The sequence below is a fragment of the Malaya genurostris genome, chromosome 3, assembly GCF_030247185.1.
Source record: "Malaya genurostris strain Urasoe2022 chromosome 3, Malgen_1.1, whole genome shotgun sequence".
Taxonomy (NCBI): Eukaryota; Metazoa; Arthropoda; class Insecta; order Diptera; family Culicidae; genus Malaya; species Malaya genurostris.
Window position 1 is genome coordinate 153,426,004 of NC_080572.1, and position 24,002 is coordinate 153,450,005.

The 24,002-nt window shown below is 34.2% G+C and overlaps 1 protein-coding gene across 6 annotated transcripts in view; it reads left to right on the forward strand.

The window, feature by feature from the left end:
• Nucleotides 1-24,002, forward strand: part of LOC131437439 (coiled-coil domain-containing protein AGAP005037) — a 993,236-nt gene that overhangs the window by 54,975 nt on the left and 914,259 nt on the right. For 4 of the 6 annotated variants that reach the window (XM_058606791.1, XM_058606794.1, XM_058606793.1 and 1 more), the window contains 2 exons: nucleotides 11,864-11,944; nucleotides 19,124-19,675. In XM_058606791.1, the coding sequence (XP_058462774.1) occupies nucleotides 19,588-19,675 (88 nt within the window). In that variant the 5' untranslated portion in view covers nucleotides 11,864-11,944; nucleotides 19,124-19,587. The remainder of the gene's footprint in view (nucleotides 1-11,863; nucleotides 11,945-19,123; nucleotides 19,676-24,002) is intronic. The other 2 variants (XM_058606789.1, XM_058606790.1) reach the window with 2 other exon arrangements.

Sequence of the window (24,002 nt, forward strand, 5' to 3'; positions counted from 1 at the left end):
TCATACAGGATTGGACTATTTCGGACCAATTCAAGTGAGACAAGGTCGCAGTTTGGTAAAAAGGTGGGTGGCATTATTTATGTGCCTTACGATACGTGCTGTACATCTCGAGATAGTACATAGTCTTTCCACCCAGTCGTGTATCATGGCCATCCGGCGATTTGTGGCTCGTCGTGGTTCTCCGGAGACTTCAAACAGCGATAACTGGACGAACTTTCTTGGGGCAAGTAACCTTATGAAAAAACAGATACAGGATATTCACAAAGACTGTGCGGTAACATTCACGAGTGCCAAGACAAGCTGGATTTTCAACCCTCCATCGGCGCCTCATATGGGCGGATCCTGGGAGCGAATGGTGCGCTCAGTAAAGGCGGCCATGTTAGCGATTGCGGATCACCCTCATCATCCTAGCGACGAGGTATTGGAAACCGTAACGCTAGAAGCCGAATCGATCGTTAACTCTAGACCGCTTACATACATCCCAATGGAGTCGTCGGAGCAAGAGTCGCTAACACCCAACCACTTTCTGTTATTCGGAACAAAGGGAATTACACAACCAGAGATACCAGTGAACAACGGAAAGAATGTTTTGCGAGATTGTTGGCGCCTAGCACAGTGTTTAGTGGATCACTTCTGGTCTCGCTGGATTCGGGAATACCTCCCAACGATAACTAGGCGCTCTAAGTGGTTCGAACCTGTTCAGCCTCTCAAAGTCGGTGATCTTGTTCTAGTTGTGGAAGAATCCAAGCGGAACAGTTGGCTACGAGGTAGAGTCGTTGATGTAACCAAGGCGCCAGACGGACAAATTCGTAGAGCGGTTGTGCAGACGAAGCATGGGTTACTCAACAGACCTGCAGTAAAGTTGGCTCTTCTGGACGTACTGAATCCGGGAGACGGTCCGGAACTTCACGGGCAGGGGAATGTTACGAAACCGCAGGGCTGATTCGTGCCGCGGTGGTGAAGTTCAACACCGATCACTGCTGTCAACGGAAGAGAGCATAAATGTCAGTCGAAAACGTCAGGCAACATGACCGCGTGCCAAACTGTCGCCTGCAGCATAAAACAGTACTTGAACTACCAGTGCAGTCTCAGTAAAAATTTATTCCTGATAATTTAAAATAACTAAGTGCTAAGAGTGTAGATCTAGGTGTTTGAATTTATTGAATTTAACTAGGCTAATAGTACGGCTCGATTACATGGGCATGACAGTAATATTGGGTATGCGAATACCGTACAAGCAAATTTAAACCTATTAGCTATACAAGCTACTACTACAGTTTGCGCTATTTGTTTCGGATAGAAAAGGAAGAAAAAAACGAAAATGTAAGTTAAAATTAGTTTATGGAACTGAATTCATAGAAACAAAATATATTACAGCCTTGAAGCTGCGATTTAGCTGCTATCAAGATTGTGGTTCTTCCCCATCCGAACAAAAGTACTAAAGTCAATTGGAAAAATAGAGAGTGTTTTAAACGTCTCACAACAAGAAAAACTTTTAGTGACAGTATGTAAAAAACCCTTCTTAATCCACCTAGTGGTGTGATAATGCCTTTCTCTTCTTTCATAACAGTCTCATGAAAATATGTTTCATACATTTATTAAATAATTTTAGACGCCAATTGATTCAGATTGATTCGAGTAGTTCACAAAAGCATGCTTCAGTGTTTATGTCACACAGTCAGCATCATTTTTCCAAACTAGTGCTTGACATTTGCGTTGCCTATTTGTATGAGAACAGTGATGCTAATCTAAAAAACCCTTCTTAGTCCACTTAGTGGAATTTTCATATATCTTTAAAAATCACCATAGGGGAGTACATGAAATTTTCGAAATCGAAAAAAAATTTTTGATGCCAAAAGGCTTAGAATTGCATGAAACGTCGAGATTTAGTGTCATCTCGAAAAAAAATTTTTTTGAAAAAATCGACTTTTTGGCACAGACTAACAGACAGGACACTCAAATTTGATTCTTCAATCATTTTAACGGTCATTTCGAATATTCCATTATTTGGGACAGTACTCACATGTGTCATGATGGCGCCACGTTACCCTATCAAAAACATGATGTCTGTCATCTAGACTGTCTTTATTTTTTTCATTTACCAACAGAGTTGCCATTCATACAGAATTACCTGTAATGTATTGATTTGTATACGTCCATGCGAATTTCATGCAGGATACAGATTTAATACATATTGCCAAAGATAAACTGAAGATTACAATGTTCCATACGTTTCATTGAAAAATGTTGGGTCAGTAATCGTGAACCAGTTGGTTCAGTAATAATGTAATTTTATTGAAACAATACAAGTTAGAAAGGAAGCACACATATGTTTACATTCAGCATATAATGATTTCTTGCCACAACTGATGCTTCATGGGATGAGACTATAACAAACTAAATAAATTCTAGACAATGGTTCTAAGTAGTTTTCACTTTCTTATTCTAAGAATCACTGATATAAAGCGAAATTTCTCAATATCGTTCATACTGTAACTTGATATTTTTCCAAACATAAACAATCATTGTCATAGTTACGACGCATCTAGTGATCAGACACTTGTTGTTTTGCTTCAAAATACTCAAATTGACAGTGAACCGAGCTCATCGAGGGGTCCTATTCAAATGATACCTAAGAAATCGCAGACTACTCTATCTTGGGTTTATCTTTGATATTGCCTAAACTATATACATAATTGCGCCTACTTCTCATCCTCCAACTCAATAAAAAATCGAACCCGTTTTGTTACAATATTTACTTGCTTCTGGTCTGCCGCCACTTAATTTCGGGTGAAAACTACCAACACAATAAAAAATAGTCTAGATGAACAAATTTGAGTCGAATAAATGGTTACCCTCCAACATCAAGAAAAAGTTAAATATATTATCAACGTAATCCAATAAATCATTGTGACGATTCATTTTCAAATATTTTGATGAAATCAGGCATCCCTGCAAGCAGCTGATCGGTGTTGACAAACGAGGGGAAACCAACTAGTAAAAAAACTTTTACATAACACAAGGGGTGTACAGATAGTAAATAGTTCGCGCAGTACAATATAGGTGGAACTAGTGCATCACGAAAAATAATTTTTATTAGAATTTACTCATACTGTCATGTCTGTTAGTCTGTGATTCACGTATGAGTAATTCCATAAAACGGACTGTTCAGAATAGAAATCTGTGCATTTGTTCAATTTTCGCTTAAGGTGAAATGTAGCGTCATAAAATGCGCGCAAAATTTCATCCGCTTCAGTTGAACGAACCGTCGCACAAAGCATACCACGAAAAACGGACACATGGAAACAAGAACTTTTTACAATGATTGAGCGCAGGGGGCTTAGCTCTCGTTATATTGGCTTGTAAAAAGACTGGACGTAATGGATTTTTGAATTCTTCACACTTTGAATATATCCTAATTCAATCGTTATTGTTAGTGATTACTCTTACACTAGAGCTATAAATCATGAGTAATTATGAGTGACTAACATGAGGTTATATGTATATGTATTGACCAACTGAATTGCTGAATACGAAATGACGAACTGTCTGTTTTCTTTTTGTGCGTCTTGTTTCAAGAATAAAAATCCATCTACCACAGGGCCGCTTTCACGTTTCAATGGGTCCGGGCTCAAGCAATATTTGTGTGAGGACCCCCGAGAACAAGTGATGAGAGCAAAAAAGGTCCCGGTTATATCATTTAATTTATTTTTTTGGTCGATTGACCCGGGGCCTGTGTAAAAGCGGCCCTGATCTACTAACACTTGCACTCAAAGCATAGTTTGTGCGACCGGTATGATGAAATATTCACATACACAGCCGAAGAAATTTCAAACCAAGCCAAAGAGGCCGGCTCATGTGTGTGCAATAATAAAAAGCGGCACATTTTCTCGGACATCACTAGCTTGGGTTGTGAGAACTTAGATTGAAATGAACAAACTTTATAGTACCATAAAATACCATTAACTTTTTTCTGGAAGCGACTTTCGGAATTATATAGTCTAGAAATGTCTGTTTCAACGATAACGAACCGAAGACCAAACAGCCTCTGGCCTCCGGTGCCAGAAATCATCAAATAATAATTTCTTAGATTACATTTTTAATACATTCCAATTATAACTAATAGTTCATCATACCATGCAGTTAAAATTATTTAGTGAATCTTTTCTCAAGCACATATTTGGGGATCGAAATTGAATGTAAAATTATTTCGTAGTTCTTTATTATTCAATCGATTTTGAAAGCAAAATCAAGCGTTGATTCATTGTATTCATAATAATTGAAAAACCAATGAATTCCAATAAGTTTTCCATGCTAACTGGCTCGAAGCTTACCCTCAATGTTTTTCACTTTGTTTGTATATCATGTTAATGATCATGATAATACTTGGCTTGCATTCATTTCATTCAGTAGCTTGCTACAATCTAAAATAATACCTGTTATACGATATCACACAGCTAGGCTTTATTGCTTCAGCAACATCAATGCATTGAACTCAACAGAATTGGACATTATTAGCATTATAAATGACAGTTACTTAGAAAATAAACAATTTCTTACAATACCCATTTTATTGTATTCAACTCGTTTCTATTTTAACACAAAACCCAATGCTGCATAAATTCGCGTCATAATTTTATATGTATTTTTGCTCACGATATAATGCCACCGTGCCCACCGTGCATTTCTCACACCACCTCAATACGAAACAGCAGCGTGCAAGCAATAAAAAAAATGCAAAAAAGTTTATGTAAACTTTTTCAATTTTCGGTTGTTTTAGCTAAAATTTTATAATTTTGAGTTGCATTTTCAGATTCTTTGTGAAATTCTGCTACAAATACTACTTTTCAGTTCTAAAATCATCCCCGTGGGGCGGAACAGTGACCATTTATACATTTCAAAAACCAATTACGGCTCGGCAAAGCAAAATTTCAAAATTCTAAGAATACTTAGTTATGATAAATTTGATTTCGAAAACTTAAGTGTTTTTGGTTTTTCGAAAATCGGTCTAGTTTTTGAATAATTGATCAAAAACGCGATTTTCGCATTCCGCTACATTTCACCTTAACAGAAGTATTTCAAATTTTCACATTAATCTTTAGTGATGTTTCTAATTTTGGAGCTAAAGCGAGTGTGTGTCGAATTCCGTTGATTTTAGGTTAAGTAATCAGAAAAATAATGGAGAGAAACGTTGACCACTTAGTCTTTTGACAATTCTTCTGACGAGACGAAGTTCGACGGGTCAGCTAGTTAATTACATAAATTTTCACAAAATACATTGTTTTTACAAAATGTACTCACAACGACTACAAATATTTTATCGTCAAGCATGGTGTAACATTTGAAATAGTTGGATGAGAAACGGCTACTCTACACTGAAATCAGAAAACGAAACATACGAACACAATTTGTTGAGTCATTTTGATTTGAATGATTTATCTTGCAAACGCCGGGGTGAGGGAGAAACCAATTGACCAAAAAGCCGCCTTTTAATATGAAAAAAGTTCAGTTTAGGAGGGTATGTCGTGAAATATGACATTTTTATATGGTAAATTGTGTATTGTCTGTACGCCTGTCGGCAACCATCGGTTCTATATATATTTACCGAAAATGAAGAAACAAAAACATATTGTTTACCACAGAGCATCTATTCCCAACCTGTAGTTATCGATATAAAAAGGTTGGAAGCCACAAACTTTTTTTCAATAACAATTAAAATTGTAATTGAAAGTAGTTTTGATTTGCAGGGATAAAATTTTGGGTTTGGAAATGTAAAATCTTTCATTTGAACCTTAGCTTATGAATATTTTGGTCCTTGAGAAAATTGAATTTACTTTTCAACATTTTTCTGTGCATTTCGTTCGTTTGCTCACGGAACGCCCGAAATTAGCTCTGCGCCTAATTCGTATTACTGTTTTTGAATTAGTTGATTTTAACAACAAAATTTCCAAAATAACTATAAAATTAGTTAAAATTTAGAATTTACTGTGCTGAAAAAAACTCTTATTTTTAGAGAATGTGTTTAGTTGGCGAATATTCTGGACACAAACCAGTAATATTTCAATCCAACACGAAATTCTCATTTACAACTAATTTCGTTATTAAAATCAGAAACTTTGATTCTATTTATCTATCACCGTCATTACTGAAGGACAGCAGTGTCAAAGCAAAACAATCCATTCAAAAGCTAAAAGGGACAGTCTTGTTGAAACTGCTCGCAAATTGTTTAGATGTTTTTCGCATGTGTTACGATATATCCCTATATAAATTTCTAAACCGATATGTAAAAATGACGTAAATTGTTAGTGGAAAGTGTATTTATTCAGAATTTGTGCGCAGTTGAAGCGATTGTGGGTAATAATGTTTTTACGCGAAACAGTGAAGTGAGTTTCGAATGTTGCACTCTAATTGTACACGTCAAATGATGTTTTTTTTGTATCTTCTCATTCCGGGCTACGCCTTCCGGTGTACTACTTGTATTCGGTTTTTGTTTTCCGAGTGCTCAAAGTTTTCAGTGAAAATGAAGAAAACAGTGATTTAGAAGAAAAAAATTCAAAAAGATGTTTATGTTTCGTTTATGTCTTTTTCTCCAATACAACATCGTATTTATACCTGCCAATATAGAAAAGACAACCGCGTCAGAAATTTTTTCGGCAGTACTGTGCCATCTAGTGGCTAGTAGTCATTACGGTGTTACCGCTTCGGTGACAGGGCGCCACATAGCTGCAGATTGCAGAAGCCAATTCAACCATTCATATTGGTTGAAAACAACATTTTATTTCTTCAATTCAACTAAAAAATTAGTTGAATGGAAATGAAATGTGCCTTAGCTTAGAAATGACAGTACGTTTAATTTGTGAATTCAACTAAAAAAAATAGTCATTTCAACAAATATTTTATTATTATTAAGGGAATGAGAATAAAAAATCTAAATTAGCAAAAGTAAGATTTTTTTAGTTGTCTCAAAAAATAACTAACTAAAATCAGCAAATCAACTAAATTTTTCGCGAAAATGCTGATTTCGGTCGTTCCGTGCTCCAAAATCACAAGTCGGAAGCTGATAAAATTGTATAGTAGGATATGGAACTTTCAGTTGAATCTAACAGGTTAAGCGGTCTCTGAGAAAATTGAGAAGTTTGATGCATTTGAAACTCAATAGCAGGCTATAGGACGAAGAGATCTGTCATTTGAATCTAAGTCTGAGAAAATTCATCTAGTTAACTCCGAGAAAAGCGACTACATATTTTTGTAACATACACCTAAACACTGACATTTATTAGTCTCAAAGAATTGATTCGTCGATTCGAAAGTTGATTTCATAACCTTTGTATTTATCACGGAACGACCGAAATTAGCTCTGCGTCTAATTCGTATTACTGTTTTTGAATTAGTTGATTTTAACAACAAAATTTCCAAAATAACTATAAAATTAGTTAAAATTTAGAATTTACTGTGCTGAAAAAACTCTTATTTTTAGAGAATGTGTTTAGTTGGCGAATATTCTGGACACAAACCAGCAATATTTCGATCCAACACGAAATTCTCATTGACAACTAATTTCGTTATTAAAATCAGAAACTTTGATTCTATTTATCTATCACCGTCATTACTGAAGGACAGTAGTGTCAAAGCAATACAAACCATTAAAAACCTAAAAGGGACAGTCTTGTTGAAACTGCTCGCAAATTGTTTAGATGTTTTTCGCATGTGTTACGATATATCCCTATATAAATTTCTAAACCGATATGTAAAAATGACGTAAACTGTTAGTGGAAAGTGTATTTATTCAGAATTTGTGCGCAGTTGAAGCGATTGTGGGTAATAATGTTTTTACGGGAAACAGTGAAGTGAGTTTCGAATGTTGCACTCTAATTGTATACGTCAAATGATGTTTTTTTGTATCTTCTCATTCCGGGCTACGCCGTCCGGTGTACTACTTGTATTCGATTTTTGTTTTCCGAGTGCTCAAAGTTTTCAGTGAGAGAGTCGATTTCGCGAAGTCGAATGAAGAAAACAGCGATTTAGAAGTAAAATTTTTCAAAAAGAAGTTTATGTTTCGCTTATGTCTTTTTCTCCAATACAACATCGTATTTATACCTGCAAATATAGAAAAGATAACCGCGACTGAAATTTTTTTCGGTAGTAGTGTGCCATCTAGTGGCTAGTAGTCATTACGGTGTTAACGAGCGCCATATAGCTGCTAATTTCAAAAACCAATTCAACCATTTATGTTGGTTGAAAACAACGTTTTATTTCTCTAATTCAACTGAAAAATTAGTTGAATGGATATGAAGCGTGTCTTAGCTAAGAAATGACAGCACGTTTAATTGGTGAATTCAACTAAAAAAAATAGCCATTTCAACAAATATTTTATTATTATTAAGAGAATCAGAATTAAAAAATCTAAATTAGCAAAAGTAAGATTTTTTTAGTTATCTCAAAAAATAACTAACTAAAATCAGAAAATCAACTAATTTTTTCGCCAAAATGCTAATTTCGGTCTTTCCTTGAACGACCGAAATTAGCTCTGCGCCTAATTCGTATTACTGTTTTTTGAATTAGTTGATTTTAACAACAAAATTTCCAAAATAACTATAAAATTAGTTGAAATTTAGAATTTACTGTGCTGAAAAAAACTCTTATTTTTAGAGAATGTGTTTAGTTGGCGAATATTCTGGACACAAACCAGCAATATTTCGATCCAACACGAAATTCTCATTGACAACTAATTTCGTTATTAAAATCAGAAACTTTGATTCTATTTACCTATCACCGTCATTACTGAAGGACAGTAGTGTGAAAGCAATACAAACCATTAAAAACCTAAAAGGGACAGTCTTGTTGAAACTGCTCGCAAATTGTTTAGATGTTTTTCGCATGTGTTACGATATATCCCTATATAAATTTCTAAACCGATATGTAAAAATGACGTAAACTGTTAGTGGAAAGTGTATTTATTCAGAATTTGTGCGCAGTTGAAGCGATTGTGGGTAATAATGGTTTTACGGGAAACAGTGAAGTGAGTTTCGAATGTTGCACTCTAATTGTATACGTCAAATGATGTTTTTTTGTATCTTCTCATTCCGGGCTACGCCGTCCGGTGTACTACTTGTATTCGGTTTTTGTTTTCCGAGTGCTCAAAGTTTTCAGTGAGAGAGTCGATTTCGCGAAGTCGAATGAAGAAAACAGCGATTTAGAAGTAAAATTTTTCAAAAAGAAGTTTATGTTTCGCTTATGTCTTTTTCTCCAATACAACATCGTATTTATACCTGCAAATATAGAAAAGATAACCGCGACTGAAATTTTTTTCGGTAGTAGTGTGCCATCTAGTGGCTAGTAGTCATTACGGTGTTAACGAGCGCCATATAGCTGCTAATTGAAAAAACCAATTCAACCATTTATGTTGGTTGAAAACAACGTTTTATTTCTCTAATTCAACTAAAAAATTAGTTGAATGGATATGAAGCGTGCCTTAGCCAAGAAATGACAGCACGTTTAATTGGTGAATTCAACTAAAAAAAATAGCCATTTCAACAAATATTTTATTATTATAGTGGTTTTCAGCTGCACATAGAATGCGACGGAATCGTCGCAGGATTGCGAAATAATGAGCGTCAGAACCACTGATGCCAGGTTTGCAGATTGGTATGTAAATTTGCAATTTCGTTTGTTAGCAGACTTTGCAATTAAGCCGACTTTTTTGCAGATTTTCGAAAATTTTATAAAAAATCGTCCATTTTGATAACTTTTGCTATTACTGTAGGGTTTTCGTTTGGTGTTTTCGTCATACTTCTAAATATTGAGGTCATATATACACAGACGCCTAAAATTTCACCTGGCATCGCTGCCAGAAAATTGGACAGTTGTTTTAACCCCTTCGCTGTCTGTTGTATTGAAATTAACTAGCATTAGAGCCAAAAGAAAAATTAATCGGTTGTTGGATTGAGGCCAATTGCATTTTCAACTGGTAAAAATCCTTAGCGACAATTGTTATTTCATTGTTCATCGAAAGTATCAACAAATGTATATCTGTCAAAGACGATCAACTTTTTAGAGTAGACAAATAGCTCCATCGATTAAAGCACGAGGTTTTGAAAACCAAGGCGTCGATTAATACAAAATATAAATGAAAAGGGAACATACTAAGCACAAAATAACCATTATGCACGATTCAGACGTACCGTCTTCTTTTGTCACAGTCAATCTCCGTCACCGGCACCGTCAACATTAATTACATGCATTCTTATGGTGCCATTCACACGTAACGTCACCGTCACGGAACGTCTTGACGGACGGAGCGTGTGAACGTTCCGGTAAAGAAAGTATTAAACTAATTTTGACGGAAGCTGACGTTCCGGTGACGGTGACGGAAGGAGGCGGATCGTCTGAATCGTACATTAAGTCAAATATATAGCACATGCTTAAAAAATCCGCGCAAGTTGTAGCCGTAATCTGCCACATACGTATTATCAATATGAATTCATTATGACTGAAGTTTTCTTAATAATAACTAAAAATTAGTTATTGTAACGGTCAATTTAAAAAATATTTTTGTCTGGCTTGTGGTCTCGAAGGGGTTGAATCGATGCGAATGACAGTTTCGCTATCTTTGCGGCATTTTGTCGCTATCTTATCGCATCGCAATCTTTTCTAGCCGACAGTGAAAATCACTATATTAAGAGAATCAGAATTAAAAAATCTAAATTAGCAAAAGTAAGATTTTTTTAGTTGTCTCAAAAAATAACTAATTTTTTCGCCAAAATGCTAATTTCGGTCTTTCCGTGTAAGAATGGTACAAAGGTATCATTGCTTTATCATGAAAATTCGCTTAAAATTCCTTTTACTGTGATAGCTTTACAACGAGGTTTTTATTTATTTTGTTTTTGAGGTCAATTGAAATATATATTGTCAAAAAACTAAAAAGGTAGAATTGAAAATGTAAGCAACGCATCAAAGAGCAAAAACAATATCTTTTTGGTTGTCGAAAAACAATAATGTAATTGGAACTAGTCCGATCAAAATCGGCCAAGCCATATCTGAGATCTACACCTCTTTGTTCTGCACACAAGGCACATTTTGCCTCCCCCCCCCCCCAAATATTTTTGCAGCTGGAATAAATATTAGAAAATTTGCTAGAAATATCTTTTTTCTGTTATCTCCGTAGTTCGTCTCCGTAATCCTTCATATTTCATAACTAAGTTACTTAAATGTTTAAACTAATTTACTACAACGTGAAATGTGCTATACTTTATAACTTTAGAATATTGGTTATTACTGGAATAGTAGGAAAAATGTTTGTGATTTTTACTTGGTTGCTTTTCATTTGCTCTATCCTCCCCGTTTTCTTTATAAAAATGCTTTATATATTACAAAGTTCAATGATCTGTAGCAATAATTTTTTGTGCCCCCCCCACATATTTTATGGAACTTGCTGCCCCTGCAGACACACACAGATTACTCTGTTCATCGAGCTGAATCGATTGGTACATGACACTCGACCCTTCGGGCTTCGAAATAAATTTTTAGCGAACTCTATACCTATTTTATGTATAAAAAAGTAAAAAGGCTTAAAAACAAAAATTTAAACATTAAGTCGAATGATTCGTAAAATAAAAAAAAAACCTAGATATCGGTTGAACTTTTCGAATAATGAACTTTCCTGTCAATCTGTTCTACACCCGCTAAATCTTGCTTGAGTGCAGTATTCTGCAGTACTATTTAAATAAAATTGCTTCTCAGGTATGTGCTTTTAGGTGTGTATAAATCCTTGTGTATCTATGAATATATGAATACGAATATGAATATGATATTAGTTGTTATCTATGTTAACTCACGTCATTTCTTTCCTCTTATTTTTTTCTAGGATGTGAATCGGATTCTCCACAAATAGGTCAGGGAACGTGCCACTGCTCTGAATAGCAATAGTGAAATGAAATATGTTACGGTGAATTTCAATGATCGGTTTTTCGCCGGCGAACGACCAAAATTAGGTTGAAGCCGGGTATAAATAAACGATAAAAAAAATGATCGGTTTTGATTCAGTTATATATTGGTGGTTTAAAATTATTAAGCTGCATTAAAATATATCGGTGCTTGATTTGGCAATTGATTAGCTTAGTTATTCCGTTTGTTTTCATTTTCTTTTCAATATTCGGTTATACAGTATTCGAATCGAACAATTAGGAAGTTCAGAAGTTTTAAACACTAAGTAATGTTGACTATACCTTTTTACAATGAAAACTTTGTATACAAATAAAAAAATGACATAAGTGAAATCGATTTGTTAATAGTTGGACGAAAAAATAGTGTTCTGATATAACTGTAAATAACAGAAGTATTTCAAATTTTCACATTAATCTTTAGTGATGTTTCTAATTTTGGAGCTAAAGCGAGTGTGTGTCGAATTCCGTTGATTTTAGGTTAAGTAATCAGAAAAATAATGGAGAGAAACGTTGACCACTTAGTCTTTTGACAATTCTTCTGACGAGACGAAGTTCGACGGGTCAGCTAGTTAATTACATAAATTTTCACAAAATACATTGTTTTTACAAAATGTACTCACAACGACTACAAATATTTTATCGTCAAGCATGGTGTAACATTTGAAATAGTTGGATGAGAAACGGCTACTCTACACTGAAATCAGAAAACGAAACATACGAACACAATTTGTTGAGTCATTTTGATTTGAATGATTTATCTTGCAAACGCCGGGGTGAGGGAGAAACCAATTGACCAAAAAGCCGCCTTTTAATATGAAAAAAGTTCAGTTTAGGAGGGTATGTCGTGAAATATGACATTTTTATATGGTAAATTATGTATTGTCTGTACGCCTGTCGGCAACCATCGGTTCTATATATATTTACCGAAAATGAAGAAACAAAAACATATTGTTTACCACAGAGCATCTATTCCCAACCTGTAGTTATCGATATAAAAAGGTTGGAAGCCACAAACTTTTTTTCAATAACAATTAAAATTGTAATTGAAAGTAGTTTTGATTTGCAGGGATAAAATTTTGGGTTTGGAAATGTAAAATCTTTCATTTGAACCTTAGCTTATGAATATTTTGGTCCTTGAGAAAATTGAATTTACTTTTCAACATTTTTCTGTGCATTTCGTTCGTTTGCTCACGGAACGCCCGAAATTAGCTCTGCGCCTAATTCGTATTACTGTTTTTGAATTAGTTGATTTTAACAACAAAATTTCCAAAATAACTATAAAATTAGTTAAAATTTAGAATTTACTGTGCTGAAAAAAACTCTTATTTTTAGAGAATGTGTTTAGTTGGCGAATATTCTGGACACAAACCAGTAATATTTCAATCCAACACGAAATTCTCATTTACAACTAATTTCGTTATCAAAATCAGAAACTTTGATTCTATTTATCTATCACCGTCATTACTGAAGGACAGCAGTGTCAAAGCAAAACAATCCATTCAAAAGCTAAAAGGGACAGTCTTGTTGAAACTGCTCGCAAATTGTTTAGATGTTTTTCGCATGTGTTACGATATATCCCTATACAAATTTCTAAACCGATATGTAAAAATGACGTAAATTGTTAGTGGAAAGTGTATTTATTCAGAATTTGTGCGCAGTTGAAGCGATTGTGGGTAATAATGTTTTTACGCGAAACAGTGAAGTGAGTTTCGAATGTTGCACTCTAATTGTACACGTCAAATGATGTTTTTTTTGTATCTTCTCATTCCGGGCTACGCCTTCCGGTGTACTACTTGTATTCGGTTTTTGTTTTCCGAGTGCTCAAAGTTTTCAGTGAAAATGAAGAAAACAGTGATTTAGAAGAAAAAAATTCAAAAAGATGTTTATGTTTCGTTTATGTCTTTTTCTCCAATACAACATCGTATTTATACCTGCCAATATAGAAAAGACAACCGCGTCAGAAATTTTTTCGGCAGTACTGTGCCATCTAGTGGCTAGTAGTCATTACGGTGTTACCGCTTCGGTGACAGGGCGCCACATAGCTGCAGATTGCAGAAGCCAATTCAACCATTCATATTGGTTGAAAACAACATTTTATTTCTTCAATTCAACTAAAAAATTAGTTGAATGGAAATGAAATGTGCCTTAGCTAAGAAATGACAGTACGTTTAATTTGTGAATTCAACTAAAAAAAATAGTCATTTCAACAAATATTTTATTATTATTAAGGGAATGAGAATAAAAAATCTAAATTAGCAAAAGTAAGATTTTTTTAGTTGTCTCAAAAAATAACTAACTAAAATCAGCAAATCAACTAAATTTTTCGCGAAAATGCTGATTTCGGTCGTTCCGTGCTCCAAAATCACAAGTCGGAAGCTGATAAAATTGTATAGTAGGATATGGAACTTTCAGTTGAATCTAACAGGTTAAGCGGTCTCTGAGAAAATTGAGAAGTTTGATGCATTTGAAACTCAATAGCAGGCTATAGGACGAAGAGATCTGTCATTTGAATCTAAGTCTGAGAAAATTTATCTAGTTAACTCCGAGAAAAGCGACTACATATTTTTGTAACATACACCTAAACACTGACATTTATTAGTCTCAAAGAATTGATTCGTCGATTCGAAAGTTGATTTCATAACCTTTGTATTTATCACGGAACGACCGAAATTAGCTCTGCGTCTAATTCGTATTACTGTTTTTGAATTAGTTGATTTTAACAACAAAATTTCCAAAATAACTATAAAATTAGTTAAAATTTAGAATTTACTGTGCTGAAAAAACTCTTATTTTTAGAGAATGTGTTTAGTTGGCGAATATTCTGGACACAAACCAGCAATATTTCGATCCAACACGAAATTCTCATTGACAACTAATTTCGTTATTAAAATCAGAAACTTTGATTCTATTTATCTATCACCGTCATTACTGAAGGACAGTAGTGTCAAAGCAATACAAACCATTAAAAACCTAAAAGGGACAGTCTTGTTGAAACTGCTCGCAAATTGTTTAGATGTTTTTCGCATGTGTTACGATATATCCCTATATAAATTTCTAAACCGATATGTAAAAATGACGTAAACTGTTAGTGGAAAGTGTATTTATTCAGAATTTGTGCGCAGTTGAAGCGATTGTGGGTAATAATGTTTTTACGGGAAACAGTGAAGTGAGTTTCGAATGTTGCACTCTAATTGTATACGTCAAATGATGTTTTTTTGTATCTTCTCATTCCGGGCTACGCCGTCCGGTGTACTACTTGTATTCGGTTTTTGTTTTCCGAGTGCTCAAAGTTTTCAGTGAGAGAGTCGATTTCGCGAAGTCGAATGAAGAAAACAGCGATTTAGAAGTAAAATTTTTCAAAAAGAAGTTTATGTTTCGCTTATGTCTTTTTCTCCAATACAACATCGTATTTATACCTGCAAATATAGAAAAGATAACCGCGACTGAAATTTTTTTCGGTAGTAGTGTGCCATCTAGTGGCTAGTAGTCATTACGGTGTTAACGAGCGCCATATAGCTGCTAATTTCAAAAACCAATTCAACCATTTATGTTGGTTGAAAACAACGTTTTATTTCTCTAATTCAACTGAAAAATTAGTTGAATGGATATGAAGCGTGTCTTAGCTAAGAAATGACAGCACGTTTAATTGGTGAATTCAACTAAAAAAAATAGCCATTTCAACAAATATTTTATTATTATTAAGAGAATCAGAATTAAAAAATCTAAATTAGCAAAAGTAAGATTTTTTTAGTTATCTCAAAAAATAACTAACTAAAATCAGAAAATCAACTAATTTTTTCGCCAAAATGCTAATTTCGGTCTTTCCTTGAACGACCGAAATTAGCTCTGCGCCTAATTCGTATTACTGTTTTTTGAATTAGTTGATTTTAACAACAAAATTTCCAAAATAACTATAAAATTAGTTGAAATTTAGAATTTACTGTGCTGAAAAAAACTCTTATTTTTAGAGAATGTGTTTAGTTGGCGAATATTCTGGACACAAACCAGCAATATTTCGATCCAACACGAAATTCTCATTGACAACTAATTTCGTTATTAAAATCAGAAACTTTGATTCTATTTACCTATCACCGTCATTACTGAAGGACAGTAGTGTGAAAGCAATACAAACCATTAAAAACCTAAAAGGGACAGTCTTGTTGAAACTGCTCGCAAATTGTTTAGATGTTTTTCGCATGTGTTACGATATATCCCTATATAAATTTCTAAACCGATATGTAAAAATGACGTAAACTGTTAGTGGAAAGTGTATTTATTCAGAATTTGTGCGCAGTTGAAGCGATTGTGGGTAATAATGGTTTTACGGGAAACAGTGAAGTGAGTTTCGAATGTTGCACTCTAATTGTATACGTCAAATGATGTTTTTTTGTATCTTCTCATTCCGGGCTACGCCGTCCGGTGTACTACTTGTATTCGGTTTTTGTTTTCCGAGTGCTCAAAGTTTTCAGTGAGAGAGTCGATTTCGCGAAGTCGAATGAAGAAAACAGCGATTTAGAAGTAAAATTTTTCAAAAAGAAGTTTATGTTTCGCTTATGTCTTTTTCTCCAATACAACATCGTATTTATACCTGCAAATATAGAAAAGATAACCGCGACTGAAATTTTTTTCGGTAGTAGTGTGCCATCTAGTGGCTAGTAGTCATTACGGTGTTAACGAGCGCCATATAGCTGCTAATTGCAAAAACCAATTCAACCATTTATGTTGGTTGAAAACAACGTTTTATTTCTCTAATTCAACTAAAAAATTAGTTGAATGGATATGAAGCGTGCCTTAGCCAAGAAATGACAGCACGTTTAATTGGTGAATTCAACTAAAAAAAATAGCCATTTCAACAAATATTTTATTATTATAGTGGTTTTCAGCTGCACATAGAATGCGACGGAATCGTCGCAGGATTGCGAAATAATGAGCGTCAGAACCACTGATGCCAGGTTTGCAGATTGGTATGTAAATTTGCAATTTCGTTTGTTAGCAGACTGTGCAATTAAGCCGACTTTTTTGCAGATTTTCGAAAATTTTATAAAAAATCGTCCATTTTGATAACTTTTGCTATTACTGTAGGGTTTTCGTTTGGTGTTTTCGTCATACTTCTAAATATTGAGGTCATATATACACAGACGCCTAAAATTTCACCTGGCATCGCTGCCAGAAAATTGGACAGTTGTTTTAACCCCTTCGCTGTCTGTTGTATTGAAATTAACTAGCATTAGAGCCAAAAGAAAAATTAATCGGTTGTTGGATTGAGGCCAATTGCATTTTCAACTGGTAAAAATCCTTAGCGACAATTGTTATTTCATTGTTCATCGAAAGTATCAACAAATGTATATCTGTCAAAGACGATCAACTTTTTAGAGTAGACAAATAGCTCCATCGATTAAAGCACGAGGTTTTGAAAACCAAGGCGTCGATTAATACAAAATATAAATGAAAAGGGAACATACTAAGCACAAAATAACCATTATGCACGATTCAGACGTACCGTCTTCTTTTGTCACAGTCAATCTCCGTCACCGGCACCGTCAACATTAATTACATGCATTCTTATGGTGCCATTCACACGTAACGTCACCGTCACGGAACGTCTTGACGGACGGAGCGTGTGAACGTTCCGGTAAAGAAAGTATTAAACTAATTTTGACGGAAGCTGACGTTCCGGTGACGGTGACGGAAGGAGGCGGATCGTCTGAATCGTACATTAAGTCAAATATATAGCACATGCTTAAAAAATCCGCGCAAGTTGTAGCCGTAATCTGCCACATACGTATTATCAATATGAATTCATTATGACTGAAGTTTTCTTAATAATAACTAAAAATTAGTTATTGTAACGGTCAATTTAAAAAATATTTTTGTCTGGCTTGTGGTCTCGAAGGGGTTGAATCGATGCGAATGACAGTTTCGCTATCTTTGCGGCATTTTGTCGCTATCTTATCGCATCGCAATCTTTTCTAGCCGACAGTGAAAATCACTATATTAAGAGAATCAGAATTAAAAAATCTAAATTAGCAAAAGTAAGATTTTTTTAGTTGTCTCAAAAAATAACTAATTTTTTCGCCAAAATGCTAATTTCGGTCTTTCCGTGTAAGAATGGTACAAAGGTATCATTGCTTTATCATGAAAATTCGCTTAAAATTCCTTTTACTGTGATAGCTTTACAACGAGGTTTTTATTTATTTTGTTTTTGAGGTCAATTGAAATATATATTGTCAAAAAACTAAAAAGGTAGAATTGAAAATGTAAGCAACGCATCAAAGAGCAAAAACAATATCTTTTTGGTTGTCGAAAAACAATAATGTAATTGGAACTAGTCCGATCAAAATCGGCCAAGCCATATCTGAGATCTACACCTCTTTGTTCTGCACACAAGGCACATTTTGCCTCCCCCCCCCCCAAATATTTTTGCAGCTGGAATAAATATTAGAAAATTTGCTAGAAATATCTTTTTTCTGTTATCTCCGTAGTTCGTCTCCGTAATCCTTCATATTTCATAACTAAGTTACTTAAATGTTTAAACTAATTTACTACAACGTGAAATGTGCTATACTTTATAACTTTAGAATATTGGTTATTACTGGAATAGTAGGAAAAATGTTTGTGATTTTTACTTGGTTGCTTTTCATTTGCTCTATCCTCCCCGTTTTCTTTATAAAAATGCTTTATATATTACAAAGTTCAATGATCTGTAGCAATAATTTTTTGTGCCCCCCCCACATATTTTATGGAACTTGCTGCCCCTGCAGACACACACAGATTACTCTGTTCATCGAGCTGAATCGATTGGTACATGACACTCGACCCTTCGGGCTTCGAAATAAATTTTTAGCGAACTCTATACCTATTTTATGTATAAAAAAGTAAAAAGGCTTAAAAACAAAAATTTAAACATTAAGTCGAATGATTCGTAAAATAAAAAAAAAACCTAGATATCGGTTGAACTTTTCGAATAATGAACTTTCCTGTCAATCTGTTCTACACCCGCTAAATCTTGCTTGAGTGCAGTATTCTGCAGTACTATTTAAATAAAATTGCTTCTCAGGTATGTGCTTTTAGGTGTGTATAAATCCTTGTGTATCTATGAATATATGAATACGAATATGAATATGATATTAGTTGTTATCTATGTTAACTCACGTCATTTCTTTCCTCTTATTTTTTTCTAGGATGTGAATCGGATTCTCCACAAATAGGTCAGGGAACGTGCCACTGCTCTGAATAGCAATAGTGAAATGAAATATGTTACGGTGAATTTCAATGATCGGTTTTTCGCCGGCGAACGACCAAAATTAGGTTGAAGCCGGGTATAAATAAACGATAAAAAAAATGATCGGTTTTGATTCAGTTATATATTGGTGGTTTAAAATTATTAAGCTGCATTAAAATATATCGGTGCTTGATTTGGCAATTGATTAGCTTAGTTATTCCGTTTGTTTTCATTTTCTTTTCAATATTCGGTTATACAGTATTCGAATCGAACAATTAGGAAGTTCAGAAGTTTTAAACACTAAGTAATGTTGACTATACCTTTTTACAATGAAAACTTTGTATACAAATAAAAAAATGACATAAGTGAAATCGATTTGTTAATAGTTGGACGAAAAAATAGTGTTCTGATATAACTGTAAATATGTTGATCAGGTGGAAGAGTAAGGAAAAGTCTTCCACTTCATCCCTATCTGCCAATACAAAGAAAAAAAGGAAGGGGCGCGATGTAGGTGAGTTAATTTTGTTATTATACTTTAATGAAATGCCATTGAAACTTTTGATGCAAATCATTCATCAACAAAACCATGGTCGAAAAATATCTTACATATTCAATTCAATGCAGCATATGAAACCTACACACCGAATTTTCATGTTTTGTTTCAGCAAAATGATTTGCTGTAACTAATTCAGTAAAATATCGATTGCTGTAGATGCAGTAGTGAGCAATGAACGTCAAAGCTTTCATTAATTACATCGTAATTACTGAAATTTTAGTGAAATGCTGTTGTTAATTTTTCCATTGACTCACTGAAATGTTTAGCAAAGGAGATAATTATTTACTGATTTTCAGTGAAATGTTTAAAGTTGTGAGCTGTTGAAACGTCAGTTTTTGCTGAATGTATTTGCTGACATTCCAGCTCGGCAACCTCATGCAACGAAATATCACTGAAACTACAATTTAGTGAGTACGATTTCCGAAAAAAAATGTAAAACAATAGTTCGCCAATAAAATTATTGGTGAGTAATATAAAAAAAATGTTTCACGGTAAAATTCTATATGTTCTCTCATTTGAAAAAGGTGAAACAATGACAAATTTCTATTCATCGACACACCGATTTGGTCGTTAAATTGTTACGTTAGATATTGACGGTTCCCAATTATTATCGTTACACTTTAACAGTTACACTCTTGCGGCAATTTTCTGAAAGAATAAAAATTCGTTATGATATAAATGTTGAGTTCAATACATTTTTGGAGCTTCTACAGCATCTAGCTAAATTCGAAGTTGTGATTCTTCATTCATTCGCTATGAGTGACATAACATAATCCAGTTATTTGCAGAATTTACGGAACTGATTTGAAGAGTGGAAGCAAGAGAAAGATGTGTGCGGTGGTTTCAAAATTCAAGATGGCAACTTCCGGTAATATTCCTGATTTGTTTGTAATCGTTGAAAACTCTTGCAATATAAGTAAGGGGTTTCAAGATTTTAATGGTTATTGTCAAAAAGACGGAGCCACAGGTTGAGAATAACTGTTCTGCGATAAAAAAAAACATTTTTTGTTTCTCCATTTTCAGTACACAACATTTTTCCACACGGAACGACCGAAATTAGCTTTGCGCCTAATTCGTATTACTGTTTTTGAATTAGTTGATTTTTACAACAAAATTTCCAAAATAACTATAAAATTAGTTAAAATTGAGAATTTACTTTGCTGAAAAAAGCTCTTATTTTTAGAGAATGTGTTTAGTTGGCGAATATCCTGGACACAATCCAGCAATATTTCCATCCAACACAAAATTCTCATTGACAACTAATTTTGTTATTAAAATCAGAAAGTTTGTTTCTATTTATCTATCACCATCATTACTGAAGGACAGCACAAAGAAAACAAAAATGAAATGGGTTTTATTGACAAGTTTATTAGCCAAAAACTCATGAGAAGTGTCAAAGCAAAACAATCCATTAAAAAGCTAAAAAGGATAGGCTTGTTGAAACTGCTTGCAAATTGTTTTGATGTTTTTTCGCATGTGTTACGATATATCCATATATAAATGTCTAAGCCTATATGTAAAAATGACGTAAACTCTTAGTGGAAAGTGTATTTATTAAGAATTTGTGCGCATTTGAAGCGATTGTGCGTAATAATGTTTTTACGCGGAACAGTGAAGTGAGTTTCGCATGTTGCACTCCAATTGTATATGTGAAATGATGTTTTTGTATCTTCCAAACTTCCGGGATACGCCGTCCAGTGTACTACTTGTATTCGGTTTTTGTTTTCCGAGTGCTCAAAGTTTTCAGTGAGTGAGTCGATTTCGCGAAGTCGAATGAAGAAAACAGCGGTTTAGGAAAAAAAATTTAAAAAGAAGTTCATGTTTCGTTTATGTCTTTTTCTCCAATACAACATCGTATTTATACCTGCCACTGAAATTTATACCTGCCACTGAATTTTTTTTCGGTAGTAGTGTGCCATCTAGTGGCTAGTAGTCTTTATGGTGTTAACATTTTCTCGGTGACAGAGCGCCATATAGCTGCAATTGCAGAAGCCAATTCAACCATTTATGCTGGTTGAAAACAACGTTTTATTTATCTAATTCAACTAAAAAATTAGTTGAATGGAAATTAAGTGTGCCTTAGCTAAGAAATGACAGCACGTTTAATTGGTGAATTCAACTAAAAAATAGCCATTTCAACAAATATTTTATTAGTATTAAGGAAGTTAGAATTTAAAAATCTAAATTAGCAAAAGTAAGATTTTTTTAGTTGTCTCAAAAAATAACTAACTAAAATCAGAAAATCAACTAATTTTTTCGCAAAAAATGCTGATTTCGGTCTTTCTGTGTTGGATCGTATCTCGGTCAAATGAAGACGTTTGAGCTCAAATGAATAATCGTATTTGAAATTTGAAACAATCTCTAAAATTTGGAGGTCATTTTGAGAAAAATACGCATAAAATCTCCAAAGGTATCAAGTATCTATTATTGATGCTGAAGGTGAATGGATTTGCAATAAATGTATTTGCCTGAAAGTACTCGATCCAATGAAGCGATATTTGAAATGAGTTTCGCACACTTATAGCTGCGATTATGATCCTAACAAAACCTTTTGTACAAATAGTCATCTCAATAGTAGAGTCGCCATATTATTTCACCGATTGCTCGACTTTCATTGAATCAACGAATTGTGATAAAATCGGATACAACATCTTTGTTTCGATTCTAAGAAGCAATACCACAGACAGAATAGTTCGAAAATTGTTCAACACTACTATTATAGCGACGTGAAAACTCGAAGCGAATGCACATATTTTCAACTTACCCTTAAAGTCCATCTATCGAACAGAGATATCGGATCTCACTCTGACAATTAGTTTTTGCATATTGAGATGAACAGGGTTGCCGTTACTCTACCAAATTATATTCGCATTTTACTCCAAATTTATTCCATTTATCAATTGAATGTACTTTTTGTAACAGTTGTGTTTGGGTTCATCTAATGAAATTCAAGAAGTTTGACTATAACTGACCCCAAACTTGTGATGCAAAATTTTACTTTTCGGGCAGTGGTAATGCTTATGTAAAAATTAGGCCAAAAACAAAAAAAAAACCATCCTTCGAATTTAAACGGAATTACTCCATTGAACACATCAATCTTGTTGCCTCTGGATGAAAGTTCAGCGCATTGTGGTAGCAATAATTACATCCATCGTAAAGATAGAGACTCACATTTTTGAGATTTAAAGAAAACAACGAATCATAAAATAACGTGCTCTCGTCAATGACTTAATTTTCTGACAGTCGTTCTTTAATTTCAATTGACGGCATTGAACACAAATTATATATATTGAAAAATGGAAACCTGTATGCTGTGAATTTCGTGCCCATACTTAATTGAACATGTGGTTCGAAATAAAGAAACACGTGAATCAAGTAGGCTCAGTAAATTTGAATACAAACCAGCTAGTTTGGCGCCAAAAGGTTTTATCAATAATCTAGTATATTTTGCTCTCCAGCGGGCAGCAACATTGCATAACTCGATACGCGCCAAACAATCATCGGAGATCTAGCATGCATTGAGAGGAAAGTTTCCAGTTCTGAACGAACCAATTTTCTAGTCTTTCTCTACTTTCCCGAAGGATTTTCCTTATGTACTATAGCCTAAAACCTCCGCATAAACATCACCTTTCGAACAAAAAAAATCATTTGAAGATCGGCCCACGCAAACCAGAGAACATTAGCAACACACACTTTTTTCGGGTCCCGGGTTGGTGGTTCAATGCATAGGGCACTGGTCTTACAAACCAGTTGTCGTATGTTCGAGCCCCAACCTGGAAGGATTCGTAGTGTCAGTAGAGTCGTAGCACTAGCCAGGCAATGGTTCTGTACACTCTCAATCGGCTGCGAAGTCTGTTGAAACAGAAGGTCGAATTCCACTACAGGAATGTAATACCAAAGGCTTTGCTTTATATATATATATATATATATATATATATATATATATATATATATATATATATATATATATATATATATATATATATATATATATATATAGTTTTTTTTCATATATCATTTCCAATTTAAATTGTGTTGTAACACAATGTCGTATGTTCGTGAAAGTGATGGCATTGTAAGGGAGCACGTATCCTGCGATGACGTCAATCGAGCACACGCATGTTCTTTATAAACGTACAATTGGAGTGAGAGCACCAGGACATTAAGGCATCTGAGGAACTTATGAAATCGTGCATATGGCGCTGTAATGAGTAATGATATCGTATATAATATTGTATCATATTATATTGTATCATATTACATTGTGAAGACGGTACGACCA